Here is a 21,433-nt window from a genome sequence, read left to right on the forward strand (position 1 = left end):
GTAGCTATGGAATATTTTAAGAAATAGACTGAGGCCTCTGCAATACAAAATCAGGAAGCTACTACCGTTGCAGAGGTACTTGTTAAAGAATTTTTCAGATGATATGGTGTTCTCTTAGAGATCCATTCCGACCAAGGGTAAAACTTCGAGTCAACCTTCTTCCAAAACATACCCCTGCATCTTCAATTAGATGGAATAGTCGAGAGGATGAACCGAACGATGGGTAAACACCTGGCCAAAGTTGTATCCGAACATCAAAGAGATTAGTACCAGCATATTCATTTATTCTAATGTCTTACCGCATGGCCGTAAATTATTATACAGGTCAATCTTTAGAAGAACATTTTGCAAGCGAAGAATATGTCTACCGCCCGAAGTTAAGAATAAACAACATTCACGAACTTGCCCGACAACACATCTAGTTAGCCAGTGACAGAATGAAAGATCAATATGATTCTCGATGCAATACTGAAAGCTTTGAAGTAGGTGATCTTGCCTGGCTTTATAATCCACAACGTCGTCGGGGCTTGTCTCGTAAACGGCAAAGACAATGGGATGGTCCGTATGAAATTGAAAAAATAGAAGTTCAATCTTCTGGATTGGAAGATTGTCAGAAGCATGCTTGAAGTTATCTTTCGAGAAACCAGCGTAAGAATTACTGGTCTGGCGTCTGGTGTATTAACCCGAAGGAATCGTGTCCTTCAAATACAGTAGACTGTTATTTCTTCCTGAGGGGTTTATGCAGAGCTGGAGAATCCTGTAGATTCCGCCCTCAGATCTAAGTGGGAGCAGTGTTACGAACAAGCTAATTTCGACGTACCCCATATAACGGTTGCATCTCTGAGAACGATGATGCGTGTTCCAGAACCTTCAAGATGTATCTACCGACTTACAGAGCGAGCCGTTCATACAAGCTAGAATATAGATGGACTACTCCAGATAATTCTAGAGTAATGTATTCTTTATATAAATGCGGCGCTCTTATAAGTGAGTTCGTTGAATTGCTATCAAAAGATTGCTTTACGTGAGATAACGGATAATTTGACAACTCTGCGAAAAAGAACTTATCTTAGAATAAACTATTTCTAGGCAGATAGGCACCTGTTAGCAAAATCCGATCTAGCGCAAAAGACAAAACATCTCCACAATAAAAATGTAAGCTCCTACAGGTCTCTTTAAATAATTGACTTTTTAAGCATTCAAAACGTTTAATTTGTGGATTGAAAGTTTGAAGAAGCGCTCCATGTGATTAAAACATATGAATAAGTGGTACATTCATGAATAATATTTTGAAAACCAAATCATTTTTGTCTACTCAAATCGTAAGTAACACATGCATAATAACTATAGGTTATTCCACGAATATACGACTGTTTTGGATTATTGCGACAACGAATATTTTACTGTGCAAGTAGAAGTATGGAAGTAAATTGGCCTAATCATTATTCCAATAAAAAGGATCTACTACTGTTAGTATGACATCTAAACTAAAATTATTTCAGTTAATAGATGTTCAGATAGACGCAAAATTGATTGTGAAATTTAATCCGAAAATAACAAAAATTTTTACGCAAACGTGTTCATCAGACCTTTGGATTGGCTTTCGTTGAAATGTAAACACCAAAGAGGCGTGCCGGGTTTTTTTGATATTACACTATTTTATTACTTTATGATTTAGTGATTGTAATATTGTAATTATATTATATATATATATATATATATATATATATATATATATATATATATATATATATATATATATATATATATATATATATACAGTAGATACCCTCTATAACGAGAACTGAAATGGCAGACTAATTACCTCGTTATAAGTCGATCTCGTTATATCAAACAACAATAATACTGTGCATACATATGAATAGGTAGTTTTCTAAAACATTAACTTCCTATAGTGAAGCCATTTGGAGCAATATAAGATGCTAAATATTGTTTGAATGGCGTTTTTGAAAAAAAATTGTTTACTTTTATTGTCAATGAAATACATTAAAACAAAAAAGAGTTGTTTACTTTTATTGTCAATGATATACGTTAAAACAAAAAATATGTATTCTGTAAATCTGTATAAAGCGTTTTTTCAAGGATAACATAAACTATTGCTTCTGCAATTGGAAGAAGTCTGTCCTTTTAAACTGTGTTAAATTGTCCAGTATTCTATCTCTCATATTTTCTAAAGATGTGAAACAGTTGTATGCTTTTTCATTTGCGTTTTGTCTTTGTATAGTCTCTTACAACGTTCAAAGCACTTTCCACATGTTGTCTATTAGGACCTTCTTATTATTAGGTGTGAATGGTCAACCCCCTACAATGACACTTGTGAATCATAAATCGCAAATTTCCTTTATTGCGGGCGGCAGTTTAAAAGGGTATTTATTTATAGCTACCGCCGGGCCAAAAACGTAAAAAACACGTTTTTTGATTTTATTTTCTTTCGTTATAACCAGATTTGCCTCGCTATAGAGGGTTATAGTTGAATACAAATTTCACGGGACATCTCATGTACCTCGTTATAAGCGAAACCTCGTAATAACCGTGTTCGTTATAGAGGGAGTATACTGTATATATATATATATATATATATATATATATATATATATATATATAATATAATTACAATATTACAATCACTTAAGTATTGTTACACTTCGTTTAAATCACTTAATTCAAAAACCAACTTGTTTACAATACTAAACTCAGTGATAGTAATTATATACTTCAAAATCTGAATTACAACTGTTCTATAAACTATCAACTCTATATTTATATTATGACTTCATATTTAAATCTAAGGTTTATATCTGTCATAACAGTGTTTTAAAAATGGGGAGAATTTACTATTGTACAATTCAGCACATTGGACCATTTAAATCGATACCTTAAACCGAATTTAAAACAGTCGTATATTCGTGGAATGGAGTATATTTCATAACTCCGTAAATTGCATACAATATGCAGATGATATCTGTACATACACCATCCAAAATAGTTATGAAGCATGCACAAAAGCTCTTGAGAATATTATGCATAAGGTAAGTATATGGACAGAAGAAACAGGCATGACTCTTTCAACGGAAAAGTGCTCTATCATGTTTTTTACCAGGCATAGACTACGTGCTCCAGAGAGATTAACTCTGTGTGGACGTACCCTGTCGGTAGTTAAAGAGTTTAAGTATTTAGGTATTATTGTTGACACCAAGTTACTATGGTCCAGCTACATAAGTCACTTAATAAACAAATGTGAGAAAGGCTATAATTTGCTTAGGTGTGTAACAAATCGAAGTTGGGGCGCAGCTCCTGGTATAGCTTTATTGTTTTATAGAGCCTACGTGCGTTCTATCATTGACTATGGATGTTGTTATACGGATCCTCTTGTAATACCAATCTAAACAAAATAAACAGAGTTCAATATAAATGTCTTAGAACTTGCATCTGTGGGATGGTATCATCACCGGCGAAAGCAATACTGGCAGAGTGTAATGAATTACCTTTGGACTTGCGTCAGCAGCTGTTATCACAAAAATATCTTTAAAATCCCTTGAGTCAAACATGATCAACAAATTAAGTGATATTGCAAAAAAAGACTTCACAAACCCCTATTATAAAATAAAAAATTCTCCTCCACTTGCAGAAGCTTTTGTTGAGACTAATGCTGATCACATTTCTTTTAGTAAAAATAAAAAATTGCTTATGTATACTATACCCTTTAGATCACTAATAAAACCACACACAGTTATAATACACAATTATACAGAATATGATCATATAAACCATACCCTTTTAAGATCTATATTGGGTGGATTAGTCAATAAGACATTTATATACACTTCTCAAGAAATTAACGCACCACTTCAATAAATCAATTTTATTTGTAAACAGGCAAAGAATAAAAAATAAAACTTCACCATATTTATTAGTAATTATAACAATGTGTCTAATCATCAGAAAATGTTGAAGTACAGGAGAAAAAAAAAAATAAAACGGAAAATTCTAAAAAAAATAATGATTAGAAAAGTAAACTAAAATACGAAAAAAGTCTTAATAACGAGTGTTTCCATCTCTACTATGTATAACAGCCTCACATCGTTGGCCCATGCTTAAAATTAATTGCCGTATTTCATTTTAGTCTAGTTCTCTCCAAATCTGGATCAGCCTCTCTCCCACTTCCTGTAAGTTGTTTGGTTGGATCGGTGTCGCTCTTAATCGCCTACCAAGGATATCCCAGAGATTATCAATCGGATTTAAATCCGGACTATGTGCTGGCCACTCCATAGTGTTAATTTATACCTTTTCTAGATAATTTCTGACGATCTGTGCAGCGTGAGGTCTGGCATTATCTTGCATTAGTAAGAAATTTTCACCGATATAAGGAGCGAATGGTGCTACATGTTGCTGGAGGATCTCCAATATGTACCATTTAGCTGTAACAGTTCCATTTTGTATGACCACTAGGTCCGTACGTGCGGTCAAAGAAATACGACCCCACACCATAACGGATCCTCTACCAAAAAATGTGGTGTGTGAGAATTACACTGAGCATATCGTTTGTTGGGTCGTCGCAACACACGAACACGTCTGTCGTTATTGTACAAACAAAATCGGGATTCATCAGTAAATAGCACTCGTTTCCAGTCAGCCTCTAACCAATTAACGTGTTCTCTCTCAAAATGTAGTCTCCCCCTTCGATGCTCTGTAGTTAATAGAGGACCTTGGGCGGCAATCCTAGGTGTTAAGTTGTATTGCCTAAGTCGCTGGCGAAAAGTTTCAGTACTAATTTGTATAGTAGGCACGTCTCGAAGCTGAATTTGTAGACTTCGATGTGTTACAAAACGTTGTCAAAGAGGGTAGTTACCCGGTTTCGTCCTTGCCCTAGTCTGCGAGTATGATCCCCTGTTTCGAGGAATCTTTCTAACACCCGTGAGACGGATGTGTGGGACACATTAAACCGACGACCAATTCTTCAGCAACTCCAACCTTCTTCCGACAGTATCACTACTTGGACACATTCATCTCGGGTTAAATTACGTGATTGACGCTCCGTAATAAACACAATTAACAATAATCAACAATTAACCACTAGTCTAATAAAATTCGTGAACACTTGGAAATTAGTATATTTATGGGATTAATACATTTTTTGCTTCTTTTTGTATTGTAATAAAAAAAACTATAGCGATAAAACACAGTAAATAAATATAGAGTGTACGAATGACATATACATGGGGCTTGCAAAATATAACATTACAATGGAAATTTTTATTAACGCTAATAAAATATTTTAATATTTCAAAGTGGTGCGTTAATTTCTTGGAGAAGTGTATAAGATGGATCCAAAACAAAACACGGAGTTGGTTGTGGACTTTTTATTCAAAATACAAAACAGTCATTTATATTTAAATTACTATCAATATGTAGCATATATACTGCTGAACTTTAGCAATTTTGAAGGGCATTACTTGGTTAATATCAAATAATTTACGAGAGGGGGTAATACTAACTGATTCTAAGTCAGCCTTGGAGTCAATAAAAAGCATAAAATTTTAAAGAATGAAATGCCCTATATTATGCAATTTAAAAAAATTGATAGCAGATTTAAATATAACATTTTTATGGGTCAAAGGTCATATAGGTATGCTAGGTAATGAAAAAGCTGATAGTTTGGCCAAGGAGGCAGTACAAAATGGAGTTCATTGTAATATTTGTACAATACCAGACGTCTCTAATTTGATAAAAAATAAAATAATGTTAAAATGGGAACGACAGTGGGAAAACGTTGTAGAAAACTCAAAAATTACGTATTTTAAAATACATCCAACCCTACCATCTCCACCAAAATATATTTTCAATTATTCCACTTCAAAATTCTTTGCGGCAAGTGTTTTTCTACTTAAAACAAATCATTGGCGATTTCCATCGCACCTTGCTAAGCTCGACATTATACAGTCATCGGCCTGTAGTTGTGACCAGAACTCTTACGAAGATCTAAACCATATATTCTTCGGTTGCAAAAAACATTTAAAAAAATCCAATGAATTAATTTGTAATCTCATTAAAATGAAATATTTTCTTCCATTAAATCTATCACTTATTTTGTTAACTGCCAATAGAAACACGTTAAAACTTCTAGTAAATTTTATTAAAAAAGTAAAAATAGAAATTTAAAGCAGCATAACCCACAACTCTGTATTTATATTATAAGAAAAGTTCTGTATACAACTTTCTGTGGCAAATGGACTTGATTCCGTGCCATTATCTTTCTATGATATTTATCTTTAAATACTATGATATTTCTTAACTCATTATAAAATCATATAATAACTGTACTATAATTTTTGGACAAGTTTTAAACATTTAGCTATTTAAATCCACTTTTTGTTCTAGTTTTTGTAGACTTTTTAATCAGAGTAATGGAAGCAAATCTAGAAAACAGTAACAAGTCAGTAGTACGGGTTCCTGATGTAGGAAGACAAGAATATTTGATACCAAAAAGTACGTCATGGCCCCAGTTAAAATGGAAAAATATTGGGAAGAAAGTGAGTACTTAGCTGCTAAATGTTTTCCGATATTCTTTCAATATATAAATAAGCAGTATCATATCTTAATAACATCGCTCCAAAACTAGTTTTATTATCTGTAAAAGTATTTGGTATTTTCTGGAAACTTACAATCTTAGTCATAAATGTAACAAAAGTCAAAAATGATCATTATATCAACATAGCGATATAATGCGATTTTAATTTCGTTAGAACTGCTGCTAGAAATGGTTGTGTGCTGGATATGAAGAATGGTTTTAGTGTATTTTGCAGTAATATATGATTCTTGAGGCTTTTATCGTATATTATTGAGTGCAAGATGAATTACAGCAAACCGCAGTATATGAGTAGTACGTATTATATATTATATACCATCCAAATATTTAAGTTTTGTTATTTCTAAATGATATTATTATTATTTCCTTCATTATTTAAAATTTATTTTAGTGATATTTTTGATACTCTACTGATGTTATATTTCATCTAAATTTTTTTTCTTCTAATATCGATATCAAATTCCATTCCATTTGATTTCATTTGGTTTTGATAATACTAATATAAATATATTAGTAGGGTGTTTTATTAATATGTGTAAATATTTTTATCGCACAATTTTGATGTCACACTATAACGATTTATGATCTCCACAAACTTGCCTGCGTACTTTAACCTACTTCTCTTCGCCCTATACTCCTAGTGCTTCTCTAATATTTTCGATTCTTATTTTATCTATAAACTATTCCATTTATCTTAGTCAGGTACCGTCTCGTTTAAAGAGGTTGGCTATCATTATGGCCTCTTTCACTTTTGACACTGCAACTCTGAATAGTTTACGGAACTACATTTATACCGCTTTCTTAGATTATTTAACCACGAATTGTATCTTCTTCCAGTACTTGTCATTTTTTGTATTTTGCGTTGCCATTATTGCCATTATATTAATATCTGCAATATCAAATACTTATCCAATCTCGTTCAAATGACCCGTATATTATAACTTTCTTATGTTAATTGTATTTATTTTTTTCCTTCTTCTCAACACCTCAGAATTTGTTACCCAGTCCATCCAATTTATTTTTAATATTCTTCTGCAGGTCCACATCTCACATGCTTCTAGCCGACCAATAATTTCCTCCTTTAAGGTCCAGTTCTTCATGCTATAAAGCAACATTGAAAATAAATAAGACCGTATTTTTTTTACTTTGAGTTGTAAGCTGAGGTCACTACTACATAGTCCTTTTTTGTTTTGTTAAGTACTGCACTAGCTTGTCCAATTCTCATTGTTATTACTTCCCTATAGTCGTTATTCTCATTAACAATCGTATCCAGATGCTTTTATATGTTAACTTTTTTTGTCGTCACTCCTCTTGAATTTTTCTTTTTCTTATGCCGCACGCTATTCAGCGTGTAGGCGTTCATGCTGGTTGGAATATGTGTAAGGATCCTTCTTCTGCTCTTCGTCGCACCAGTTTCTTATGTCTCTGAACGATGAGTGCCATTTGCAACTTGGTCCTTTTCGACCTTCAAGAATGATTTTTAAAAAACTATATTTATCGCTTCTTTAAATACGGCCTAGGTATAAGACCTTTCGCTGTTTAACTATGCTTAGAAGCTCTCTTTGGGTATTAGTTCATCTTTAGATCTCTTTATTTGTAATACGATCGATCCATAGAATTTTAAGTAACCTTCTTAATTTAAGACTCCTAAATTTCGACTGCTTCAATGCGGTTTTGCTATCTGACTAAGTGGCTAGGTCTCGCTACCGTACATTATTATTGGTTATATGTCGCATTTTAGGAAGCGACTATGGAGACCCAAAGAAGTTTCTCACTGACAAAGGTAGTTATTGAATTTGTTAAAAGTATTTCTAGCTATTGCTATTCGTACCTTCACTTCTTTGTCTCAGTCCCATTTAGTCTTTAAGGTAAATCCAAGATATTTAAATTTCTCAACTTTGTCTATAAGTTGGTTGTTTATTTTCAAATGGGCTGGCATATAGGATTGTCTGGTGATTATCATTAATTTTGTTTTTGGAATGTTAATGTTGAGCCCATATTACTCTCCCACTGTATTAATATTATTTACTATCTCTTGATCTCTCGTAATTCTTCTATGTTGTCTGATATGGTAGCTGTATCATCGGCATATCGCAAATTATTTCCATTTATTTTGATACTTTTTTCATTCTGCTGTGCAAGTTGAATTATCTTTTATACATAAATGTTAAACAGCACAGTTTAGAGAATGCAACTCTGTCTCACACCCTTACTTATTTCTACTTGTTGTGTAAATTGACTGTTAGTACCTCTTAGTACAAGATCCCACTACAGGATCACTATGTTCATAACGTAGTTAATTAAACTCACATTTTTTATCATCATCATTCCGGCTTTACAATCCTACGTGGGTCCTAGCCTCCTTAAGAATTTCTCTCCAGTCGTCCCTATCCATTGCATTTCTCCGCCAAGCACGTATTCCCATATTTCTCATCTCTTCATCCATGTTATCAAGGAACCTTCTTCTCTGACCAATGGTTCTATCAAGGAACGTTCTTCTAGCTGGGTCATTTTGTTCCATCCGCATTACATGCCCTATCCACCTCAGACGTCCTATCTTAATATGTTTTACGATATCAGGTTTCTGGTATATTCTATAAAGTTCGAAGTTGTATCGACTTCTCCACACTCCATTGTTATTTACTGTTCCATAGATTCGCCTTAGTACTTTTCTTTCGAAGCATCCTAACATGTTTTCATTATTTTTTGCTAGAGCCACAGTCACTGAACCATATGTTAGGACTGGGCGTATTATTGTTTTGTAGAGTTTTATTTTTGTATTTCTCGATATAATTGTGGATTTAAGGAGGAGATTGAGCCCAAAATAGCATCTGTTGGCCGTGCAAATTCTGCGGTTTATCTTTGCGGTAGTATTATTTTCAGTGTTAAGGAACGCTCCCAGGTATACAAATTCGTTCACGGCTTCGATGACGTCGTTTTCTGTAACGAGTGGTCGTAGGAGTTATGGTTGCGTGCTTATTTTCATATACTTAGTTTTGTTGGTGTTTATTATGAAACCCATTTTTGTAGCTGATTGTTTTAATCCTACATACGCCTCTCGTACAGCGTTTTCCGTTCTCCCAACAATATTGATATCATCAGCATAGGCCAGGATTTGCGCTGATTTATTATATATTGAACTAAAGATTGTGATTTGTGACATACGTATTACTTTTTCCAGAGTCAGATTGAATAGTATACAGGAGAGAGGGTTTACCTGGCGTAGCCCATTATTTGTTTTAAAAGGTTCAGACAGTTCCCCCTGAATTCGTACTCTACATTCAACAACAACTGATTTAGTATTCCTAGCTCTTTCATTGCTTTGAACATTTCTCTTCTATTCACAGAGTCGTAGGCTGCTTTGTAGTCTATAAATATGTGATGAGCATCAATGCCATATTCCAGTGTTTTTTCCAAAATTTGTTTCAGGGTTGCAATCTGATGAATTGTCGATTTACCACCTCTGAAACCAGCCTGGTATTTTCCAACTATCTATTCTGCATATGGTGCCATACGGTGACATAGTACTGAGGAAAATATTTTATACGCTGCATTTAGAAGCGTAATTCCTCTGTGGTTATAGCTTTCCAAGATCTCCTTTTTTATGAATGGTGCAAAGTATTCCAATCATTGGGGAGGGATTTCTGTGTCCATATTTCTTTTATAAGCTGCTCTAATGCCCTAATCGTATCATGGTCACCTTCTTCATATAATTCAGCTGGGATCATCCAGATATCATCTATTCCTGGTGATTTGTTTCTGGCTAGTTTCTTAACTGCATCTTTAACTTTGAATCGTTATTGGTTCCTCTTCCCCCTCCTCTGCTCCCCTTATCTCATCTCTTTCGTCTTCGAGATTTTCTTCTTCTTCCTCCATATTAAGTGCCTATTTAAAATATATCACCCATCTATTCAATACGTCTTTCCTTTTTGTTAATAGGTCGCCATTCTGACTTCTGCATTTTCTTGTGGTTGCCTTAAATTCTTTTCTGTTTATGTTACTCACATTTTTACATACATACATACGTAAGAGAATACATTGGTAATAGGATGCCAGTCAAAAAGTGGCCGCAAATATCTTTAATTCAATTAATAGTAATTAATTTTTGAACAAAAATTGTATTTTGCTCATTTATCTTTTAAATAAAATACGCTGCTGATGACTTATATTCATGTTTTATACGCTGCTAAAAATGCTCGCAAATTAGGGTTGCCAGCTGTTAAAACGAGAATCATCTTTATTTCAACCATATAAATAGACGAATAAAAACGTTGGCCAACGACAGTTAGCAAAGATGGCACGAAAACCATTTGCCTACCTTTTTTGTGCGGCGACCGCACAAACTTACCCTCCCAATACATAAAAAAATTTCATTTCTTGGGCCATAGTGTAATGGCTAGAGCTAGAGCCATGTAATATATATTATATAATGCAGTTTTGCATTATATGCAATATGCATTATATGAAATATAAAGCAAACCTGCATTTACTAAATTTACTTTACTTTACTTAATCAGTAGACCCATTTGTACCTTTCGGTGTTGGGCCGTTTAAAATACAATTCATTACATTTCAATATTTGACAGTCTTCTGAGGTGTCCTAGCTCTTAACGAACTTTCTCCATTCCTTCCTATTGGATGCCATCTGTGTTGCTTCCTGCCAAGTCTTACCCTTACTCTGCAGTATCTGCGAGATGTCACTATTCCATTCTTTAATGGGTCTTCCTCTTCTGTTCTTCCCTATTGGTTTGGCGTCCCACACTCTTTTAACTTGTCTATTATTGTCCATCCGGGTTAGATGTCCGAACCATGCCAATTTTTTCTCTTTGATTGACTCGAGTATTGGTTTGATTTTGAGTCTTTCTCTTATTTCTTCATTTCTGATTCTATCAGTTCTTTTTACTCCTATCGTTCTTCTGAGGTATTTCATCTCTGCTGCCTGAATTCTGCTCTGATGTCTTTTGTTTAATATCCAATTTTCTGCTCCATATGTCACTGTAGGTCTATATATTGTTTTGTATATTGTCATCTTGGTCTTTGTTGATATTTCTTTGTTATTAAGGAATCCTCTATTTAGTGCTTGGAATAGTTTTCCTGTGTTTTCCAATCTGTTGTTAAGATCATCCTCGATGTCTCCTTTGTTGTTGATTACTGTTCTCAGCATTTATCATTTGCATTCTATTCCAACCGATGCAGTATTTCTTGAATGTTTTCTTACATTCTTTCACTATCTCATCTATTACATTTATGAATAGTACTGGGCTGAGGCTTCCCCCTTGTCTAACTCCTTGGGTTGTTTCGAATGGTTCTGACTGTATATTTAACATTCTTACTGTATTTGTTGTTTTCATGTATATACTCTTTGTTGCTTCTATCAGTTCTTCACTTACTTGTTTCTTCTTTAGGCTTTCCCATATATCTTTTCTTTTGACTGAGTCGAATGCTTTTTCCATGTCTATAAAGCTCAGATATATTTCTTTATTTTTCTTTAAGGCTTTTTCTATTACTTGTTGCATGGTGAATATATGGTCTTGTGTGTTGTGTCCTTTCCTGAATCCACTTTGTACATCCTCTAATTTATGTTCTATTTCTTTTCTAATTTTCCTTTCTATTATGGTTTCGTATACTTTTGCTGCTACACATAGTAGTGATATACCTCTATAGTTCCTACAGTCTCTTGTGTTTCCTTTCTTGTATATAGGTATAATTACTGCATTTGTCCATTCTCTGGGTATTACTTTTCTCTTCCATATTAGGTTATATATGTATAACAATTTTTCTTTTGCTTTTACTCCTATATATTTCATTATTTCTGGTGCTACTTCATCGCTTCCTGTTGCTTTTCCAATCTTTATCTTTCTTATTGCTTCTTCCAGTTCTTCTTTTTCTATAGTTTCTGGATTTTCCGTGTTTCTCACGGATACTCTCCTGTTGTGGCTTTCCTTCTCCATTGTATTCGCTTGATTTCCATTCAGTATCAGCTGAAAATATTCCCTCCATCTTTCCATTATTGTCTTATCGTCGTTTATTATTGTTCCTTCCTTGTTCATTATTTGTTTCAGTTTCGTTTCTTTGTTGCTTCTTAGGTTTTTCAGTGTTCTGTAAAATAATTTTACGTTTTCTGTGCTGTTTTCTTCCATTTTTTCCCCGAATTTTTCCCAACTTTTCTTTTTCTCTTTCTTAACTATCTCTTTAACTTTTGTTCTTTGTCTCTTATAATTTTCATATTTTTGTTGTGTTTTGTCTTGGATGTATTCTTTCCATAATTTCTTCTTTTCTTTTATTTCTCTTTTCACTTCATCGTTCCACCAAGATGCTCGTTTCCCTCTGTTGTTATTTCTTGTGGTTCCACATATTGATTTAGCTGTTTTTATCATCGCATTTTTAAATTTTCCCCATTCTTCTTCTATTGTTTCTGTTATTTCATGTTCATTATCCATCTCTTTCTCTAGTCCTTCTGAGTATCTTATTCTTGTTGTTTCTTCCCTTAGTTTATAAATTTTTATTATTTCTTTGTGTTTTCTGTTTATGTTCTCATTTCTTTTTATTTCTTTTCTTTTGCTTTTGAATGTGGTTTCTAGTAGATAGTGGTCACTACCAATTTCATAACTCCTTTTTACCCTTACGTCTCTTATCCAGTTCTTCTCTGTTTTTTGCACTATAGTATAGTCTATAATTGATTGTTCGTCTCTTGCTTTGACTTCTCTTGTGATCTTGTGTATCCCTTTATGTTGGAAGTGTGTGTTCATAATCACCAGGTTATTGTCTAGATAGAATTCGAGTAGTAATTTTCCATTTTTGTTTAGTTTGTCCTCCCCATAAGGTCCGATGACATTGTTCCATTTTTCTGTTTCTTTCCCCACTCTGCTGTTCATGTCTCCTGTGATCACAATTTTCTCTGTACAATCATTTCTCACTTCTTGTAATTTGTCCCAGAATTCATTCTTTTCGTTTTTTGTTGCGTCTTCATCTGGTCCATAACATATGATTAGGTTTGTATTGGTTTCCTCTGTATCCATATCTATGTCTACTCTTAGTATACGTTCGTTGTAATATATCCAATTTTTTATTTTGTTGATACTCTCCTTCTTTATCATGCACGCTACTCCTGCCTGAGCTCTCTTCGTTTCTTCCACTCCACTGTATATTAGTAACATTCCGTTTTCTAATATTATTGGTCCTTTTCCTTTTTTCTTTGTCTCTGTTATAGCTACTATTTCAATGTTCTTATCTCTAATTTCTTCCCCCAATTCTATTTCTTTCCCATTTATACCTCTCACATTCCATGATGCCATTTTCCAAATTGTTTTGTTCTTTTCTGTGTTTAAGTTGTACTTCAATTTGTTTTTACTCCCGTTTGTGTTATTATCTTTAGATCTGCTCATGTCCCTGTTCTGTGCCTGTTTTGTTTCTCGGTCCGTTATTGTGTTTTCTTCAGCTAGTTTTTTGAACTAGTTGGTTCTGTATTGTATGTTATTTTTTCTATCTGGCTTGTTTTTTGATTCCATTTCCACTTAATGCCTTCAATAACTATGAAACCATATCCAATTTTTGTCCTTTTCCCATTAGTCTTTTCATCTGCTGCTATCTTCCTAAGATTTCTTTGTATCTCTATCTCTTTTAATGTTAGATCACATTCTATATATACTCTATGTTGCTTATAGTTTTTTAGTTTACCCTTGGCTTTCAGTATTTTCATTTTATCTTCGAATTTTTTACATTCGATGACACACATTGTTTCATTTATCTTTTGTACCCTATTTATTTCTGATTTTTTACTAAATTTAACTTACATTAAAAGAATTTATGTTATCTATTTTATGTATCATCTAAAAAATTACAGTATATTACTAACGTAACACGCTAATGGTTCGTTTTTTATTAAAAAAATGTTTAATGCAGTCCCTGCTCAATTTATTAGAATCACTTGGCAAATTCTAGTTTTTTGTGTTTTATAATCAATCATAATTATAACTATGTTAGCTATAAGTAAGAAACATAAAACAAATTATAGAAGTAACTTTTTTGCATATTTACTGAACAAAAACAACGTAAATTATTACAATATTTTACTATAACATTAATATTTTGTTAAGCCACCCTTGGCTTTAAGCAGTGCAGCCACTTCCCTCGGCATGCTGTTTATGCATTTTCCTGTGATTTCTTTTAAATTTTCGGTGTGATTCCAATGGAAAATGATACGAAATACAAACGTCTAATCACCAACCAGATCACTACTGAAGTGGGATGTTTAATTGTATTAATTATACACCCCTTTTCATATTTTTCCCTGGACGTCTTCGGACAAACTGGGCCTTGTCATCCATAATTTGAAATATGGCTTTGAAATAAGTCTGTGAATGTGAATAACAATTATAAAGTGTGAAAATAAAATGATTTGTAATAATTTACTTTACGACAATCATCAATAGACCAGTCTTTATGGATCTTGGCCTAAGCTAAGCGTTTTTTGAGCATTTGTGGTGTTCGTTTTGACTTCTTAACAGACCAGCGACATTTGAAGTCCTTGGCGTACAAATTTCGACGTACAGTGGCCACCGATACTGAGCATCCTGTTTCTTCCAACTTATTTCTTAAGTCTCTATGGGTGGCAATTCTGTTCTGACCCTCGTTTCTCTTTTTTGATTCAATCTTTTCAATCTCTGCCAGTCATCCAGACTGACGACTGGGATACACCACATTTTCGTGCTATCTCTCTCTGACTAAGTGCTTTATTTTCTAATAGAGCAGTAATGGATGAGATTTTCTCAACACATAGATATTTAAATTTACCCATCTAAAGTAATTACTATTTAAATAGGAATAAGCCACAATTAAAGGTTACAGTAAGTTTATTGACGTTTCAATTTCCACTTTGGAAATCGTTCTCAAAATACAAACATCTAAATATTCTAAAAATTCTAATTTAAGATTAATCGTCTTGTTTTATGATTAAGAATTAACGAAAATCAAAAGTATCACTATTGTGTAATAATGTTAATACTTACTAGTGCAAATTTTAAATAAACTGACCACAAATCCATGTTTTAAGTAAAAAACTTAAAAAGTAAAACAATTAGTTACTCCACACTTTGAGCACATTCTACTGTCATCTGTAAATTTTTGATAATTCTAAGAAAAATTTATACCATTTTCTACGTAGCTATGTACCAATAGTTATACAACCCATTCAACACGTTAGTATCCAACTGAACATTCAGTGCGATTGAGATCAAAAAAACAAAAAATCAATGAAATTTTTATGGTGAGATTAATAAATTAAGCAGGGACTGTACATTCGTTTACTATACTTGCACTTTTGTATCTTCATCCTAAGAAAAACTACTCAAAACTTTCCAAAATCAATAAAACCAATTTTATCCACATTTCATTCATGTTTTGTTTATGATTTCTTTTTAGAACGATATAAACCAGCTTTGATAGATCCAATGACGTACTCGATATTAGCAGACCATGTGCTTCACCTTATGCCTCATCAAAGAACCGTTCTACTAATCATGAATATATATCAGATGAAAACAATTAATCCAGCACATCCATCGAACGATCCTGATGCTCCTTCGGATGTTATTATCGTAGCAATAAGGTAACACTAATTTTGAATACTTATCATCAAGCCAACTTTTCTGTTGTAAAGTATAGCAGGGATATAAGATAGGTAATTTCCATGTTATTAAATAACTATTTGACCCTTTGAGTGAGTGTATATTTCAATTTGCTGACTCCATATTCAAATGAAGATTAGAGATATTTGGTATTTGGTCTATTAGGTTTTAACAGTTTCCTTCAAGTGAATGTCTGCATATAAATCAACTTTTTTCTAGTTTATTTTTAGTATTGCCGATGTTCTTCTCCGTCTTTGTACATGCCCGTACCACTGCAAGGCTGTTTTCCAATTTTTTCGTGATTGAGCATTCTACTTCCATTCTGTTCCATATTTCCTCTATTCTCATTATATCCTTTCTATTGTTAAAATTGTTTTTATTTTATTTCGTATTGTTGTTGTCATTGGACATACTTCCGCTCCATATAGGGTAATATTCAGCAGTATGCTCTGATAGATCCTTTTTTTTTGTTTTCTTTGGTTAGAGTGTTGTTCCATATCACTCCATGGAGTGTTTTCGTGGCTTCTTTTTCCATGCTATTTTCATTTCTGTATCTTTCATACAAATACCATCTCTTCTTACCATTGACCCCAAATACTTAAAAGTCTTACAACTCTTAATAGGCTCTTATAAACTAAGTTCAAATCTGCAACCTGGCATCCAATACATAATTATTCCTACATAATTTTTATCTATCTATCTACTATCTTACATAATAATTAAGACAATTAGTCTTACACATGTTTATGTTGAATCCCTGTAGCTCACCATTTTTTCATATCTTGGTTTATATAATATATACATGTATATAGATAAATAGATAAATATATATATATATATATATATATATATATATATATATATATATATATATATATATATATATATATATATATATATATATATATATATATATATATATGTTAAAAAGTGTAGGTGATAGGCTACATCCCTATTTGAGGCTTTTTTCCCGGTGATTGTTTTTGTTATTTCATTGCGTAACTGTATTTGCACCTATGTTTCTTTATACGGTGTTTCTGTTATGTTCACCCATTTTTCTCTAACGGGCATTCTTCTATTGCTTTCTATAGTCCTGTCCTGGGCATGCTATCGTATGTTTTCTTCAAGTTAGACATGATCTGGCTTTTCGGAATCAGGCTTGTTCTTCGCCTCATGGTCCATGTGTTGTTCTATTTTTTCTTTTTTAACTGGGGGAAAATGTCTTGCTATTAAAGGCGTTACACTGATCCCTCTATAGTTATTTGTTGACCTTTGAAGCTGCACCTCACCTTTTTTTGAAAATGGAGGGTATGTATGATAGATTCCCTTTATCTGGAATCTCCTCTCCTGATTCAATTTTATTGAAAAACACTCGTATAAAGGATACGATCCTTGCGCCTATATATTTCAGCAGTTCTATGTTTATGTTCCCTGGTCCTAGTGTTTTGTTGTTTTTGCCTTTCTATTTTATAGCTTCTTCTGATATAGTGATCTAGTAGTAAATTGTTGTAGAATTTCTACTTTATAGCTTGTATTTGTGATTTTACCATGTCTGTGGATATTGTTTTTTTGCCATCTTCCCGTATATATAAATTTCCCTAATACTAATCGGTGATTATTTGCACATTCTGCTTGTCTGAATACACTTAAATCTTGTATTTTTTTTTGCTGACTTTTCCTACTATGTATTATTAAATATTATTCTTTATTTTTAATCACGGTAATTAGTAATTATAATTAGTGTGTTTCCGATTTTCTGGAAGGTTCTGCTAAGTGAATGCGGGCTGTCTCATTACGCACTGCAGCGAGATACTCTTCTAGAGACACATAATTCTAGAGAGTTTAAAGCCTTCTTATTTCTTATTTCCTAAAATTGCCGAGGAACAAGCAGGTTTCGTCTCCAGGCGTGGCACAAGAAAAACAATTTTAAATGTACGACACATCATAAAAAATCTAGAGAGTTCAACATCGCACTATATCTGTCCTTTGACTTAGTTAATCGAAGTAAAATATGGCAGGTTTTGTTTGAAATCAACAATCGTTTTCTCCAGCAACGACAGACACAAACTCAGTAGTGGGTGTGTACTGAAAATACTAAGAATGCAAATATCGAGGCAAGTCATTGACTATTTTGGACACGTGTTTCGAAGAAATTGTTCTGAAAAGCTTACCATCCCGGGAAAGCTATAAGCAAAAGATGTGAAGGTAGATCTCCTGGACTATCTTCTTCCTCAGCTTTTCCCTTTTCAGGGAATCTCTGTTCCTTACTCTTCATCGCCACTTATTTCTGTTAATCGGGACTTCTTCACCTAAACCTTTCTCTCTTAAGTCTTGTACCACACAGTCCTTCCATATTCTCCTCGGTTTTACTGTACCTCTCCTTTCATTAACTTTAACAGCTCTATCCTTCGTCCCACATAGTTTTCATTTGTACGTCTGGCATGACCAAACCATTGCAGTCTTTGTTCTTGAAATATTTTTTGAGACTGTAGTCACCTCGGCTCTTTCTCTAATCAAGTCGTTGCACAACAAGTCTTGCCCAACATCGACCGTAACATTTTCATTTCAGTTACCTCCATCATCTTTTCTTGAATCTTCTTTACAGGCCACACTTCACCGCCGTACACCAATGCAGGTCACACCACACTCTTGCATATCTTTCCTTTCAGCCCTTCCCCGATTTTTCGATTACAAAGTACCCCGTTAATTTGCTTTCAGTTAAGCCAACCAGCCTGTATCCTGTTGGCAGTTTCTCCAGCTAGTATCCCATTTTCCGCTATGTAGGAGCCAAGGTATTTAAATTCTCCTTAACTTCCTAGTTTTTCTCCAAGCAATTCTATGTCCCCAACCATTCCTCTACCTCATAACCACATATACTTCGTTTTCGATCTGATAATATTAACTCCCCCCTCTTCAATAGCTCTTCTACAACCCTCCAATTTCTCCTCCAACATATCTTTGCTCTCCTCTATTAACAGTCTCTTCCTTACTTTCTCAGTCAGTACATGCATAAAAAAATTAAACTGGTAGGAACTCAGTGAAGAGCCTTGATGCAAACCAACCGTCACTGAAAAACTTTCGGTCAATCAGACACAAGTCCTAACATTGGTGTACGCTCCCTCATAAATACCCTTCACGAGCCCAACGTACTTTTTAGGAACCTATTTTTCTCTTATACATCTCCATAGCTCTTCTCTAGAACTGTGTTGTATGCCTTCTCAAGATCTATAAATACCAAATGTAGCTCTCTTTTCTTCGCACCGTATCTCTCTACCAATTGTCTCAAAGCAATCAAGGCATCCGTTGTCTTCCTTCCTGGCATAATCCCAAACTCTTCTTCTCCTATCGATATCTAATCCCTCCCCCCCAAATTGTCTTTCATTGTGTGCGACAATAATTTTATCACTGTATAGTTCCTACAGTCCTGAATGTTCTCTTTATTTTTATACAATAATACCGTTACATGTCACAAAATATTAATCCCTTCCTCTCCTAGATCCTTCCAAACCTCCAGAGATATTCAATCAGTTCCTACGACCTTACCATTCTTCATCCTATTTAACGATTCGATAACCTCATCGCTCGCTATGTCCAGTATTATATTTTCATTTGTGACCCCGCATCTTCTGTCTCTCCTCTTGTGTTCTTCATTTAGCAACTTTCTAAAGTACTTACACCATCTTTGCTTTATTTAAACATTGGTTTTTATCACTCTTCCATCCGCACTCTTAATCTGCCACACTTGGGTCAAGTCCTTTGATGATTTATCAATTGCTTTAGTAATGCTGTATAACCTTTTCATCCCCTCGGGTATTTTCAACTCTCCTTACATCTGTACAGACAATCTTTCCTTAGCTATGGCTATAGCGCGCTTTGCTTCTTTCTTTGCTACCTTGTATATATCCTTATATTCCTCTCTTTTAGACCTGTCATAACTATTTCTAGCCTCTTTTTTCTCTTCAGTTGCACTTCATCGTTTCACCACCAAGTTTCTTTGTCTCTAGGAGGCCCTTTACCAGATGTTTTTTCTAGCAGTTCGTCTCCCACTCGTACCACAACTTTACTGTTGGCTTGCCACCAGTCATTCACCGTATCATTTTCCCAAGTTCTTCCAGCATCCTACTCTTAAAGACTCTTCCCAAATCCTTATGCTTTAACTTCCACCACTTTACTTTCTGGTATCAGTTTATCACTTTAGAGTTGGTAACCTCTTGTAGCTGATTCTTTTAGACAGCACAAAACGACGATGCACGGGCCATATTGTTGCTTCTATTGGCGCTTTACTGAGAATGTGCTAGAGAGAGAAGTGGAGAATCTTATGGAGAAGTGGTTTGGACAAAATTAGCAATAGTTTCTAACACGATAAATGCATCAGGTTAACGACTAATAAGAACAAGAACATGAACTTATATACAGTTTATTCTGTTCTCGGGTTCAACTACTAAGCAAATTGAAAGCAAAAGTCCCATGAATTTAACCTAAAAACTAAATTAAAAATAAAGAATATCATTTTAGATTTATTATGGAAGATATCTTCCAGCCAATAGGTGGTCTTTTAGTTTATTCCGAGGAAGATCAAAGCCAAACCATTGCAGATTGTATAAAAGCTTACATTAGGGATCTTTGGAGATTGGGAGTGTATGTTATTGGCTCTATTTCGCCACCATTTCCACTTTTTAAAGAAGTATTTCAACGGTTTCATCCGGTAAGAATATAATATATCTGTATATTACCTATTTTTAATCAAAATATTTAGAATAATTGTATGTCAAATACCGAAAAATAACAGTCAATGAAAAGAAAACAAAAATAAATAAAATATAGAAAATCAATGTTTTTCAAGTTATCATGGAAGTTAGTTGTTACTATAGCTCGGTGCAATAAGATTTGTCTCGAGAATATGACAAATCCAGGTATCTATTTTTTTTAGTTATGATAGACCTATATAAAGAAAACCTAGATGTTTTCTACAGAGATTTCGGCGTCTTTTTTTATTTAATAACAATTTAATGTAAAAAATGCCATTTTTGAGATTTTTGGCTTATCATTAAAAAGCCTAATATTTGCGGTAAAATTACAAAACTTTATCATTTAAAATATAAAGACAGTTTTAAAATTATGATTGCTAAAACTTGTAAAATTAATTTGATATCTGACAATAGAAATTTGCATTTGTCCATATTAAATTATAAATTGAATT

At 33.6% G+C, this 21,433-nt stretch overlaps 1 protein-coding gene across 4 annotated transcripts in view; it reads left to right on the forward strand.

The window, feature by feature from the left end:
• The window catches only part of LOC140431696 (uncharacterized), a 48,738-nt gene that overhangs the window by 15,067 nt on the left and 12,238 nt on the right, over positions 1-21,433 (forward strand). For 2 of the 4 annotated variants that reach the window (XM_072519591.1, XM_072519582.1), the window contains exons 2-4: positions 6,400-6,551; positions 16,028-16,214; positions 20,749-20,938. In XM_072519591.1, the coding sequence (XP_072375692.1) occupies positions 6,515-6,551; positions 16,028-16,214; positions 20,749-20,938 (414 nt within the window). In that variant the 5' untranslated portion in view covers positions 6,400-6,514. Of the gene's footprint in view, positions 1-6,399; positions 6,552-6,621; positions 6,902-16,027; positions 16,287-20,748; positions 20,939-21,433 lie in introns of those variants that run through there. The other 2 variants (XM_072519587.1, XM_072519596.1) reach the window with 2 other exon arrangements.

This window comes from Diabrotica undecimpunctata, chromosome 1 (assembly GCF_040954645.1).
Source record: "Diabrotica undecimpunctata isolate CICGRU chromosome 1, icDiaUnde3, whole genome shotgun sequence".
Lineage (NCBI taxonomy): Eukaryota > Metazoa > Arthropoda > Insecta > Coleoptera > Chrysomelidae > Diabrotica > Diabrotica undecimpunctata.